General features: G+C 46.1%; 1 protein-coding gene and 1 pseudogene across 2 annotated transcripts in view; one reads left to right on the plus strand and one right to left on the minus strand.

Moving 5' to 3' along the window:
* The window catches only part of CTTNBP2 (cortactin binding protein 2), a 143,821-nt gene that overhangs the window by 12,574 nt on the left and 117,070 nt on the right, over window positions 1–14,177 (minus strand). For both annotated transcript variants that reach the window (XM_041727372.1, XM_041727371.1), the window contains 5 exons: window positions 13,910–13,996; window positions 13,728–13,827; window positions 4,602–4,754; window positions 4,238–4,425; window positions 897–1,075 (listed from right to left, as the gene is read on the minus strand). In XM_041727372.1, coding sequence (XP_041583306.1) covers window positions 897–1,075; window positions 4,238–4,425; window positions 4,602–4,754; window positions 13,728–13,827; window positions 13,910–13,996 — 707 coding nt within the window. The remainder of the gene's footprint in view (window positions 1–896; window positions 1,076–4,237; window positions 4,426–4,601; window positions 4,755–13,727; window positions 13,828–13,909; window positions 13,997–14,177) is intronic.
* Window positions 2,473–2,572, plus strand: LOC121475195 (annotated as a pseudogene).

Below are 14,177 nucleotides of genomic sequence, written 5' to 3' on the forward strand. Positions count from 1 at the left end.
CAGGTTATTTGTATCCCCTGCTTTCCAAAATGCATTTCTGCCCCGGATGCCACAAAGTACAGGATCCACGCTAAGAGCTAATCACAGAACCTTACTAAGCTGGGTTGCGACACAATTTTTCCTCCCGATTTTCTATTGCGTTAACTTTATTGTTAATATGTCTATTCTCATAAGCTGTAACAAAGGAAAACAGTGAGTATTCAAGTCTCGTTAATAAAGGAAGAATTTTTTTTTTTGAGAGTTAGGGGGAGAGCAAGCACAGGGGGAAAGGGCACAGGGGGAGAGAGAATCTTAAGTAGGTTCCATGCCCAGCATGTGGGGCTCAATCCCAAGACCCTGAGATCATGACCTGAGCTGAAATCAAGAGTCGGGTGCTTAACCGACTGAGCCACCCAGGGGTCCCAGGGAGGAAGCTTTTGTTTTCGGTTACGGGATCCTTGATGAATGGCTCATGTAGGCCTCTCCCAGGAGACACTGCACTGCATGTTCAACAGGACCCTGAGGGGACTTTCTTAACGATTTTATATTTTATAAAAACATTTTTATAAAATATTTTATATTTATTCATGAAAGATACACAGAGGGGCAGAGACATAGAGGGAGAAGCAGGCTCCATGCAGGGGGCCCGATGCAGGACTCGATCCCAGGACCCAAGGATCACGACCTGAGCCCAAGGCAGACGCTCAACCACTGAGCCACCCAGGTGCCCCGAAGAGACTTTCATACCAGAAGGAAACTGCTATTTACTATTTCTCAGTAAAAAAAAAAGCTTCCTTAGGAGCTATACAACAGACAAGTCATGGTCGTCCCCTGATAGGACGTGAGGCACCCCTTGCTCTCACACATTCCAAATTGGCTCTATTTTAAATACGTAAATAAGGAGAGATGACACTTACTTCACTGTCGCTTGGGCATGTCCTGGGACTACAGGACAAGACAGGAAATACTTTGGTCCAAGAAGTGCTTCAGGTGTGCCCAGACGGGCCAGGCAGGAGTTCAGCTGGCGCCAGACGGCCAGGGCCCAGTCGACGGTCTTGCACACGGGATCACAGGCCGAGGGCACCTGACCCCTGAACTACAGAGACAGAGAGGCCTGACGTGGGGTTTGGCTTAGAACAGTGCTGCTGCTTTTTCCTTTTGTTTTTAATAGTTCAAAAATAAAAAAATATAGACATTGGAAATGGTACAACAAAAATGTAAGCTGGATCTGATCCACTTGTGGCTCAGGGAGGGAAAGCTAATATACACTATTATGTGCATTCCGCGAGCTACAGATCTGCAGGCTACTACGCAAAATGAAAGCATTAAGAGCAGTAAGAAGACTAAGAAACCTTAAACAAATTCTTAAGTATCAGTTCTGGAAGAAATTACGATCTGAGAGTACCTCACGGGGCCTGCCTCTGTGGCAGGTTCACCTTGTATTAATTTTAATTGCCCTAGAAGGAAGGTCTCAGCTAACACCCTAACTCTATCGAAATGTGCAGAGCTCCGGTGGCATAAAGAAATTGAAAATTTTCAAGATGGTACGTAACGTACATGGTTTGATGGCAGCAATTCCTTTTAGAATTATACTCTACAAAATCAAGTCCCTTTTTTTTTTTTTTCTAGTACAGAGGGTTCACAAAAGGACAAAGATTTCTTTAGTATCAGGAGAAACATCCTTCAATTATTTAGAAGACAGACACAGCAGCTAACTCAGTGTCTTACAAGAAAGGGATTCATAGAAGTCTTTGTTTTACCAAGTAATTATGATATTAGCACTATGAGTGCTACCCACAGATCATTTCTATGGGTATGTCCTACTTGAATGGATGTAATTTGGCCAAATCAAAATAAAAGAGTGGTTCAGCGATCCCAGCAGCTCTGCTGAAACAATATTCCTGGGTTACGTGAGGCTCTGGGATCTCTTACAAGTTCCCTGCCGTTCGAAAGAGGACCGACTGTATTTCTCTCTCTGATACTCTCCCGGTAAGAATGAGATCATGTACTATAATCAACAATAGTTGAATATTTGCTTATTCATACAATTATAATCACTGTTTTTAAAATACTAGTAGGAGGCCCGGTGTTGTCCTGAAAGGCCTCTTGACTTGCACTCCTTTCAGGAACTGGAGGAAGAAATTGTGATCAAGTGCCAGCGCAGGTCTAAGCGTCCCCTAAGATCTGGGCCTGCTCCGCAGCTGTAAGACGTTGGAGGTTTTGCAGGAGTCATTCATTCCATTGCACATGTGCCCAAGGAATCTGTTTTATTAATCTAGTTGAAGTGGCTCTTGGTAAGTGAAAGGCACCGTCCCTCCCCCCGTCCTATTCTTCACAGCACACCCCACATTCCCATTCTCAAACACAGTGGAGAAAAGAGCACAGTTTGAAGCTTGGAGCTCCCTTTTAAAAAAAAGTAAAATAAATCCATTATAAAGTATGTGTACGTGTGCCAGTGAGCGGGGTGTGTGGGGGGAGGTGCATTTTACCTGCAATAGTGCCACATCTACAGAATAAAACTGGGACTTTGCAGAGATCAGCACGGCCCCTGTGCAAGGATGACATGCAAATTCATGAGGCAGTCCATATTTTTCCCTTAAACTATGGACTTTGGCTGATTACGATTTATCAGTGTAGGTTCATCCTTGGTAAAATATAAAATAAATATAAAATAAAATATAAAATATATTTAAATATAAAATAAAATAAAAGGACCATTCTGGTGTGTAATGTTGATAACATGGGAGACTATGCATGTATGGAAGCAAGAGGTGTTGGGAAAATCTGGGTACCTTCCTCTTGATTTTAATGTAACCTAAAACTGCTCTTTAAAAAAAAAAATAGGGATCCCTGGGTGGCGCAGCGGTTTCGCGCCTGCCTTTGGCCCAGGGCGCGATCCTGGAGACCCGGGATCGAATCCCATGTTGGGCTCCCGGTGCATGGAGCCTGCTTCTCCCTCTGCCTGTGTCTCTGCCTCTCTCTCTCTCTCTCTCTCTCTATCATAAACAAATAAAAAAAAAAAAATTTTAAAAAAATAAATAAAAAAATTAAAAAAAATAAAGTTCATCTTTTGTGATATTTATGTGAATTTTTTTGGCAAAGAGATTTAAATATTAATGATAAAATTAATGGAGACATCAGTAATTTGCAAAGCTACACACCCGTGACTCATTACCTCACCTTTCTTCCCACTGGTTGGCGTCATACGATGGCCTAGCTTTGGCCTACCTAAAGCGTGTATTTATGACCTACGATGGCCTAGCTTTGGCCTAAAGCATGTATTTATGACCAATGGACTCTCAGACAGAGACGGCCACAGCCCGCTTTCCCCCTGTAATAATCCAGGTTCCCGCCTTTGAACATGCTTGAGTCAGGGTGTGGCGCCTGAAGCCCTGCACACATCCTGCCATCGTGAGGGGAGCTCCAGAGACTCCCCCAGAACTGGGACCTGACATCATGGCAGTGAACAGATGTCAGCAACACCTACCACAAGACATCGGTATGTGAGGGGGAAAAAAACGCCTCTCTTTGTGAAGTAGGCAGCACCGTGGGTGTTGTGTTATTATTTATAGCTTAAAATATCGTGATAGATGCCGCCCTCCAACTGCGGCCGGTTGTGCTGGATAAAGGGGCAGAGTCTTACTAACTCAAGCTCTAGTGTTTCAAATCCATCTTGACACTCAGATACTAGCTCGACTCAAGAAAATTAAATAGCAACGCACCAGATTTGATTGACATTAATTCTGGTATTTTTTTGGGGGGAAACTACAGAATATTTTATTCCAGAAAAATTGCCAGAAGTCATAATTATTCTTCAAAGTGTGTCAAAAACGAGAGCATTTTAATCTTCCACGTGCCCTTTAAATACTTGCTCTAGCACAGTGTAAGAGTCCTATTGAAACTGGCTTGAGTGGATGGAGAATGTTTCGAAGGCTCCAAGGAAGCAGCAGCTATTCTTAAAACAAGCGGATCGTTTTCTAAGAGAGCCTCCTATAGCATTCGGAACTTGGAGAGACTCCTTGAGGACGGTTAATAACGACACTAGTAAAACCTATTTGCTTTTCTCTTTTTCTCCTTTATAGTTAACATAGTCCAGAAACTGTTCTGGGTTTTATATGTATTATCTTACTTAACCCTTGGCTATCTAAGAATATTCCTTGCCCAAGGCCATGCGGTCACTAAGTAGCAGAACCCCAGCCCGGCCCCCTGACACTGATGCCCCTTTCTCCTGGCAGAGGCTGCGGCTGCAGTTTGTTACCTTATTCACTACTTTCCTTCGTAGGAACCTCTGTAGCAGCCCCTGCATGGGCTCGCCGTCCCACCGCAGCTGAACCCAGCGGAAATGCTGCTGCACCGGCAAGTCAGAGCCCTGGAGACAGGCCTTGGCAATGGTTCCCATGAGAAAGCAGTTTTCATGAAAGTAGTAGCATTCAGACGTTCCATTTCCTAAAACAAACCAAAAGCCACGGCCCGACCTCAGCCAGCCATGTGATGACACAAACACAAAGTAAAAGAAGCCTAAGAAAGAAGAATACGAAGCACAACTCCTCCTGGGTAACAGAAGGACTAGGATAATCCCACAGAAGCTGGCTTCGGGGGCACGGTCTTGGCACTATCTTTACCTTTTTGAAAGGTCCAGGGGCTTTCAGTGCTGCGATTTTCCAGAGGTGCCAGGAAGTCTCCCAGTAACTCTGACAACGAAGATTTTTCCAAATTCTCTAAGATGACGATGACTTTCTTGTTAACAGGAGACTGTTTCACTGGGATCAGACAAGCTGTGGTCAGAAACAAAATTTAGGGATCACAGTTTTTACGGGGGGAAAAAAAAAAAAAGCCTTTATGAGCTGGTTAAAAATCGAAGTCCGAAGATACAACGTGTTGGCTAAGTTGTGACACAATCAGAATGCTCTGAACTTGCTGGCAGAGTATGAGGACTCCGGAAAAGAGTCTGGCGTTGTTTGATAGGGTCGAAAGTAACACACATACAGTGATCCAGTGCTGGTGGCACAGCAGATCCCAATTAGGACCAACCCCGATTCCCATCAACAGAATAAACAGGAGCATATTCATAGGATGGGCAGGACAGTGAGCAGATAACAAGCGGCCACAGGGAAGACTGTCCCAAACAACAGAGTAAGAAGCAAATCACAGAAGCGTCCAGGATCTTGTCTCGTGAAGTTCAAATACGGGCACTATGAAGTATATAGAGATCCACAAGGGAGGAAAGGGACTGAACGGTAGTAAAATGATAGAGAGAAGCAAAATAATGATTCTCACCAAAGATGGACTAATGGTTTACCTCTAGAAGGGTTTGTGAACTGGAACGGGGCACACCGCCACATCCTGGAAGCCAGGAACAAGCTCTCTCTTGGCCTGGCTGGTGCCTAAGTGGTTATTTAAAATTATTCCCAGGGGGGAGGGAGGGGGGCGTGCCTGGGTGGCTCATTGGGTTAAGCGTCTGCCTTCAGCTCAGGTCATCACGGTTTCGGGGTCCTCGATCAAGCCTCCGCCTTGGGCTCCCTGCTCAGCGGGGAGTCTGCTTCTCCCTCTCCCCCCCCCTTGTGCTCTTCCGTGTGCCCTGTCTCAAATACATATGACCTACAAATAAAATTCATTGACCTATAAATATAGGTAGTATGTATTTTACAGATGTATACTTCATCATACAAAAGGTCAAAAACCCTTAAATGACCTTTATTTATTTATTTATTAAAGATTTATTTATTTATTTATTTATTTATTTATTTATTTATTTATGATAGATATAGAAAGAGAGAGAGAGGGGGGCAGAGACACAGGAGGAGGGAGAAGCAGGCTCCATGCTGGGAGCCCGACGTGGGACTCGATCCTGGGGACTCCAGGATTGCGCCCTGGGCTGAAGGCGGGTGCTAAACCACTGAGCCACCCAGGAATCCCCTTAAATGACCTTTAAATGACACCTATGTGAAATAATTCATAAAATTATAGGACCTCAGAGAGATAAACAGATCCAGCCTTTCATTTTACAGACCTCAGAAAGGTTAAGGTGGTTGGGCTAGGGTTTCACAGCAGTTGTCAGGAAGGACTAGAACTTGATCCATCCTTCCTTCCGTCCTTCCTTTTTGTTTTTTAAGATTTTTTTAAGATTTATTTATTTACTTGAAAGAGACAGAGTGGGTATGTGTGTGCCCGTGTGCCGTGTGAGTGGGTGAGAGACAGGCCTCCGCCCTGGGACCCTGAGATCCCAGGTTCAGCCCTGGGCTGAAATCAGGAGTCGGATACTTAAGGGACCGAGCCACCCAGGTGCCCCGGGCCTTCTAATCTTGCCTTGGTGGACCTCCTCCTGAAGAAGGCGGCGCTAAATTGCATATTGACCCAAAATGAGAGATGGAAAGAAACTGGAAGGTTACGGGTGTACGTAGGAGACCGTGAAGTCTGTAGACAGAAGGTACCTGAAACAGTGCCGAGCACCTACTAAGCACTCAGACGTCCGTGCTGCAGTTACGACGTTTATACTATCGCCTACACACCAGTAAATGGATCACAAGTTAAAATCGCTCCTTGATTTTTAAGGTTCCAAGATCCCTCAGGCCTAGCCAGATCAGCCTTGAGAAAAAGAGATCAATTTAAAATACGTGAGGGTCATTTTACCAAGTATTCCGCTTCCCACAGATACTCAGGGTAAGTAATAGACTCCACGCCGGTCCGCCTCGTGACGCTAGACACGAGGGTCCCTCGCACGTGGCGGGCATCTCCTGCATGTCCTCGGGCCTGAAGCAGCCCCGGAGCCGCCTGCTGGGGGCACCTGCGGGCGCCGCCCCTTCCACGCAGCCCCCGGGGGAGCGCTGCCCGCGGCCCTCGGTGTCCCTTCAGAAACACCCGTGGCGGAAGGAGGGGTGGTCAGGTCGAGAGTTCCCTGAACCACCCGATGAACCGACCGACCCCTTCTACCTGCTGGGGAGCGCGCAGGTGCGGGCGCGGGGGGGCCTCCCCGGGCCCGGGGAGCAGGTGCGGCCCCCCAGGCGATGCGGCCTCGCGCCCGCCCCGAGCCCACGCGGCCCCGGCGCCTGTAACATGCACCTGCCTCCGGGGCGCAGCATCCTCGTGGGCGGGCGGGGTAGGGGAAGGGGACGGGAAAGGCCTTCTGGTCCCGGGGACGGCCCGGCGGGGACCCACGCCCCAGCTGTGGCCGGAGATTTCTTTTAACCTGTTGCCACAAAGCCGGCCAGCTCCATTCCCTTACCTTAAGCTACGTCACAGCTCTATTTTTGGAATGAAGCTACTCTTTTTGTCCTTTTTTTTTTTTTTCCTTCCAGTTTCACCGGCTTTATCAGCTTGGCTCCTCTGCTGCACACTGGTGATCGTGATCACACACTTCCTGGGCTAGGCTCGGGGCCACAGCCCAGTGCTGGACACACTGGTCTTAAAGATTCTGGGGAGTCCGTTCCAGGGCAACATTCGTTGGTTTAAAAATAATTAAGCTATTACATTTACAGCTAAATCCAAACTTGCCTGTGTCTAAAGTGCCCACAAGTTCACCACCTCCCGGCCTGTCTTCCACCGTCCACTTACCCCGAGGCTCTCCGGGGCGGAGGTTCCGAGCCCAGATGAGGAGGGGCAAGCCTGCGAAGAGCTTCAGGACATGCAGGCCCAAGGGGCTAAACTCAGTTATGTGCACTCTAATGACCACACTCCCCGACTGTCATTTCGGTCATTCTACCTCTATTACTTCCCAAAAGGAAAGTCTTCTCAAGAATTCAAAGTGTTACCTTAACATACCAATCTCGTGCTCAAAATCACTTTTTTTTTTTACTACTTACTGTCACATGTAATTTTTAAAAGTATCCGTCTTGCTGACCGAACTCCGTACTTTACACTGAGGGAAAAATTCGACCCAATTCTAATACACATTCACACCCTCTTTAGCAAACAACAGGGCCCATGGGCTGTGACGACCTCTCACAAAAGGCAAGACGAAAAGGAAGATGTGATTTTTCTTAATTTTTTTTCTTTTAGGACGATGTTATTTTAAAATAAGCACAAAATAACCCGTGGTTACGTCAGTGCTAGGTGTTTTATTTTAAATGTGCTTTTCTGTTCCATATTCCTTTCTTCGTGGGAACCATTTTAATCTCTATATAAGTTCTAGGTTCTTTTTTTTCTTCTTCTTCTTCTTCTTTTTAGAGAGAGTGAGCAATAGAGAGTGAAAGCACAGGGGGAGGAGCAGAACGAGGGGGAGAAAGAGAATCTTCAGCAGGTTCCATGGCCAGCACGGAGCCCCCGCCCCCCTTGCGGGGCTCCAGCTCACAACCTTGAGGTCGTGACCTGAACCAAATCAAGAGGCAGATGCTTAACCGAATGCACCACCAGGCCCCCCTTAAAGCTAATTATTTAAAACACATCTATTACTCTTCCTTTTTATATATTTTGCTCGTGTATTTCTTTTATTCATTCTCATGACTCTCTCCTCTTGCTTTCTTCTGCCGTCATGCAGACGAGCAAATATGTGTTCTGTGCATAGTGAAGGTCAAAGTTCAGCATCCTTGCCCAGCCTCATTCAAGTAGTTTCAATCTCTTTTTGTAGAGAATGTAGGTTAAAAGCCAGGAATAAATGTATTCCTTACAAATTGGTATATCCTTCACTTATAGTAATAGGATTTGATCAACTTAATTACTTGATAAAAATGCAAGATGATTCCTATTTCCTCAGTATTCTAAAAACTGCAGCGGAAGAGCCTCAGAACACCTTTTGCCTCATCCCGACCTCTGACTCCTCTACTCTCTGCCCTTTCTCATCACTTCTTGGCCAAAAGAACATTCCCTGTTATGTGCTTCCTGCAGAAGTGACCCCACAGCCATCGACGACTCTTCCCTTTGGCTCCCGTGAGATTACCCTGCCCTACCCGGAAGCCGCGTGGCCCCTTCTACTCTACTCAACAGGCAGGGCGTTCTCTCCACGAGCTCTCCACCAGTCACCAGTTAATAGCAGCAGGTCCTAGGGAGAACACGATGGGTATGATGGACAGAGTTTGAGGAGATGAGGACGGACAGCTGCAAGGGAAGCTCCAGGGCCAGACTACAAGCTTCTTGACATCTGTTCAGAGAACTGTACTGTTTGTCCTGCAGCCACCTGCGTGTAACGGCAGGGAAATGACAAGAGCAGCTCTGCATTGCACAAGGAACCCAGTGGGAGCTGCAGACCCTAGTGAGGGAGGGACCAGAGGAGATCAGAAGGGTTAGGGATGAGGTCTCCATAGTCCCTTGAGCAAGAAATGACGGGTGGAGGGGGAGGTGGAAATGGGAGACAGGGACCAGATTCAGCAGAACTCAGGGCTGACTGGGCATGGAGAACTAGGCACATTGAGGAATGTGCGGCAATGCTCAGGTGCCCTCCTGGGGCTGCTGCATTTAAGGTCTTAGAGATGGGCGGCGCCTGGGGGCTCAGTCCGTTATGCGTCTACGTCCGGCTCAGGTTATGATCCTAGGGTCCTGGGATGGACCTCCTTGCTCAGCGGGGAACCTGATTCCTCCCCTCCCCAGACCCCTCCCCCTTGCTTGTATGCTCGCTCTCTAAATAAGTAAGATCTTAAAAAAAAAAGATCTTAGCAGATGAATCTGCATTTGCATCTTACTTTTATTATTAAAAAGAGAAAAAAGGTATTTGATAATTATAAATTACTGAGCTGAATAGAGAATAAAATTCTGTTCCCACTAAAGGTGGATATACCACTTCCTACACAAGAGGATAGTTACAATGGGATTTTTTTTTTTTTTTTTGGCTCAGTCTGTCCAAAACCTTCATTTTTTAAAACTCTGAACCACTCTATCTTTATGCCCTATCGTCACCTTCTCCACCATCAACTTTTGCACTCTCTCATCTTACTTCCTTCTACATTCACTCTAAGAGCTTCTTCTACTTATGGACACCCAAAGAGGACACATGACGGGCATTCCCTTTGCCTTTGCCTGCGCGATTTCCTCTAACAGGAGATTCACCCACACGTCAGCCAATACTTACTAGCTATCAGTGTACAAGGCAAACTAGAAGAATAAGGTACAGTACTAGCCTACAAGGAGCTCACCCTGTGTAGGCCTCGGCCAAAGCTCAAATATTCCCTGCACCGCCTTGACCTATAGTCAGGTGGACACATAAGCAGTCTACTGATGCTCATTAGAAGGACAAATCATATCTGGAGGGATGAGAGAAGCCTGCATGTGAGGGGTTCTTAGAGAATTTTAACTGGGGCTTTTTCTGTAGATCCAAAACGGCAGAAACCATGTCTGTTTTGATCAGTACTGGACAACATAACATTTTGCATGGCACCTGCCATGTTGGTAGGCACAATGCGTGTGGGGTATGCTTGTTTATCATTAGATGACAGCTGCAGCATGAACAGAGACTGGACAGTAGAAAAACAGAGGACATGTAAAGAAGAAACAGCATATTCTATTGGAGTGGAGAAATCTATTTTAAAAGGGTCCGATTCTGAAGACGGCGTACAAATAGCCAACGTGTCCGTGAAAAGATAAATTACAAAAAAAACAAAAAAAGATACATTACATCACTAATGATCAGGGGCCTGCAAAGCAAAACCACAACGAGATATCACGTCACACCAGTCAGAATGGATATCATCGGAAAGGCAGGAGATGACACGTTCTGGCAAGAGCGTGGAGCAAAGAGAACCCTTGAGCAGGGATGGTGGGAATGTAAGTCGGTGCATTTCCATGCTATGGAAAAGAGTATGGAGGTTCCTCAAAAAATTCAAAATACCACATTGTCCAGCAATCTCACTTCTGGGTATACAGCCAGAGGAAACAAAATCAGGATCTCAAAGGGTAATCTGCACCCGCACGTTCACGGCATCATTATTCACAATACTCAAGATATGGAAGGAACCTAAGTGTCAACAGATAAATGGATAAAGAAAATGTGGCCTATACATAGAACGGGATATTTTTTACTCGAGGAGAAAGAGGAAAATCTTGCCATCTTCAACAACGCGGTGGACCTTGAGGGCATTAAGAATTAAGTCAGACAGAGAAAGAAATACACTGCATGATGTCAGGTCTATGTGGAATCTAAAAAAAGCCAAACCTATGCAAACAGAGCAGGGGCTTGGGGCCAGGGCGAGGGGAAGGGGGAGGTATTGAAAGATACAACATTCCAGTTACATAAGATGAGTAAGTTCTGGGGAGCTCTGCATGGTGACCACAGTTAGCAGTCTTGTATTACATACTTGAAAGTCACTAAGAAATCAGACCTTCAATGTTCTCACCACCAAAAGAAAATTGTAATTGTGTGAGGCAGGAGGGGTACAAGCTAAATGGTGTAGTAATTACTCTAATATGGACGTGTACCAAATCAACATGCTGTACACCTTTAGCTCACACGATGGCCCATGTCTCGATAATATCTCAATTAAAAAAATATAATAAAGGGTCAGATAAGCCAATGAGGTGGATCAGTGTCCTTGAATGGAAGGCCTTGAATGGCCCCAATGAACCGCTTAGTTCAGTGGGCGATAGTGTGCAGGGCAGGAATCACAGACAGCTTTTACCTAAGGGTCCGACTGCCCGTGAAGGATGTGTGAGGAGGAGAAGCAGTAGGCCGAGTAGCCATGCACGGGAACGTAGAAGAGATACAGGCAGAGGGGACATAAGGGTAAGATGGTACCAACGGGAAGGAAGAAAGAGGCATGCCTGGGACCCGTCTGGCAGGACTGACCGTGGACCAGGAGGAACAAAGATGGGGGTGTCCATGAATGGGGAGATCTGGGAGTTCTACATGGTCCTCATTTGGCTTTAAAAACTGAAATAAGTGCCAACATCGAAGGAAGAAAATCCGACATCTTCACATAAAAAGGGATTTCTAACTTCTTAAAAGTCACAAAACCACATGACACTGGATCTACGTGCCATCAGCAACCAGCTGCTGCAGCTCAGAGCTGCTGCCCTCCTGCACATGGAGACAAGGCTCCCGCCGCCCCCCGCCCCCCGCCCACTGCCTTTCCCCTTCGGTGAAGTCGCTTGGCCCCTGTGGACATTCAGGTTGTCGAGTCTGCTGACAAGCCCGAGTTTCAAGTGGGAGAGGCTGAGGAGGAGGAGGAGGAATGCTTCAGACGCTCCCCCAGGTTTAGCAGGGCTGTGCTGTCTCCATCCTTTACGACCTCATTCACTGCTAATTTTCTTAGCTCTCTAAGCTCAGAGCAGAGAGAAGAATTCAATCTGTAGCTGCTATCTGCTGCGACAGGGTGAGAACAAAATATGTCAGCTTCTTACTTTGAGGTAAAACAATACTGAACGTTGGGAAAAAAAAAACGTAGTGGAATTTTGTTGGAAGACCAAGGCGTGGGGGGCGGATAGAAATTCCGGCACAGGTGAGTTCCTGCGGAGTAGTGGCTGGCAGTGATGAAGGACAGGCTCAGCAGCAGTCTGAGTCCTGCTTGGCTGTGTCCTTGCAGAGGGTTCTTTGGTCAGGGTACTCTAACCTCCTGGTTCAGATTTTTTCATGTTTATAAATCAGGGTGTTTAGAACGGGGCCTACCAGAGTCAGAGCTTAATAAATGTTAGTGATTATTAGTAACAGCAGCAGGAAAAACAGCCTTCTGCAGCTTTCACTACTTTCTGAACAAAGACTAACTCAAGCACCATCATCCTATGCCGATTCTGGTGGGATTTTCCTGTCCTTAAAATGTGGGTCTAGGTCTCTGGAACCCTCAGTCCCTCCCCAAGCCTGCCTCTTAAGTCTATTTCTTGACTTACTAGCTGCTGGCACTTCCTCCTTCCCAACGCTGACCTAGCCACGAGGTTATCTCCCTCGATCAGTGGCTCCAAAGATGAGAAACACCTAAAAGATTTAAATGTGCATTTCAGCTCATCTATCACTGATCTTGCAACTGCACCCCCTCCCCAGGGGTCCCTGCAGCTTTGAGTTCTTGGAGACTGGAGTCCAGTCCATGTGAGTTTTGTGTCAGAGCTGCTAGTCCTGCTGTGCTATGCAGGGTATGCTAATTCCACCTGGGGTGAAACTTGGTGGACTCTGGAGCCTAACTAAGAAAATGCATGAAAAAGTCATATTAATAAGCGTATTTAATCCTGGTTCTGCCCCCCTGTAGCTGTGGCGAGATAACCGAACCCCTCTGTGCCACTTTCCTCATGTTTGAGACAGAAATGACACCTACATGCACTGGGCTGCTGTGGAGATTAAATGAGTTAATGAATGCACACAGTGTGTTTAGCAAAGCGCCAGTCACCGACATGCCAATGGTTAGCTGGAGAAAGTTTAATTCAGGTGCTTCAATGAGGGGTGCTTTGATGGTAGAAAATCTATGAATAATATCATTTACTAAAAACCTATCTACTTCTTATTATCACCATGCAATCCTGAACAGCGTCATTGATAGAATACTTAGTCCTGCAAGGGTGGGTGGCTCCCAACACCCCCTCCTCCCTTAGTATACCTCTGGTGCCAGTTAAATAGTATGTTCACAACAGATGATGATTTGTACACAAAAGATGGGGGACAAAAAGAAGAGAACGTAGGATGAGCAACAAATGCAATGACAGATACATGAAAATAATTTTTTTGTGTGTTCATCTGGATTCCCCATTTTCATCCCAACACTGTTGAATAATTGAAGTCACCCTAAATCTACCCCCACCCCCCCACCCCCCCGCCAAGAGAGAAAGTTTATTTCCTTTCAACAGTATCATTGAAGATCATGCCCTTTCAGTTACGACAATTCAGTTTGCTGGAATGGTCTTACCACTACTGATGAACAGGTCTACGAGCTGTTCCTTGGAGAAACCAGCATCCACTTCGGCTCTCACTATTTCACAGGTGAATCCCGCAGCCATTTGTCTGTGCTGTGATAAGAAATCAGTGATTAGTTCTCTACATGCTTTCAAATTCTCAGAGAAAAGGAGAGGATGCACAAGCAACGGGTACCTTCATGCAGAGTGCAAGCTGATGTGCTATGTAGTCTTGCAAGCTTCCCTCTGGGCCATGGAAAATGACATTATGGTATTGCTCGACCTATTAATAAACCGAGAGGAAATCTTAGGTGAAAATGTGAAGGAGAGGGGAAAAAAAAAAAAAAAGCAGTACCCAAGCAGGAAATTTCCTTTCTGATTGTCCTTTGAAAACATTAAAAATAATAATTTCAGGATTCATTTTGTTCATTGGGCACTTGAAGTCTTTCAATTTAATGTGAAAT

This window comes from Vulpes lagopus, chromosome 13, assembly GCF_018345385.1.
Source record: "Vulpes lagopus strain Blue_001 chromosome 13, ASM1834538v1, whole genome shotgun sequence".
Lineage (NCBI taxonomy): Eukaryota > Metazoa > Chordata > Mammalia > Carnivora > Canidae > Vulpes > Vulpes lagopus.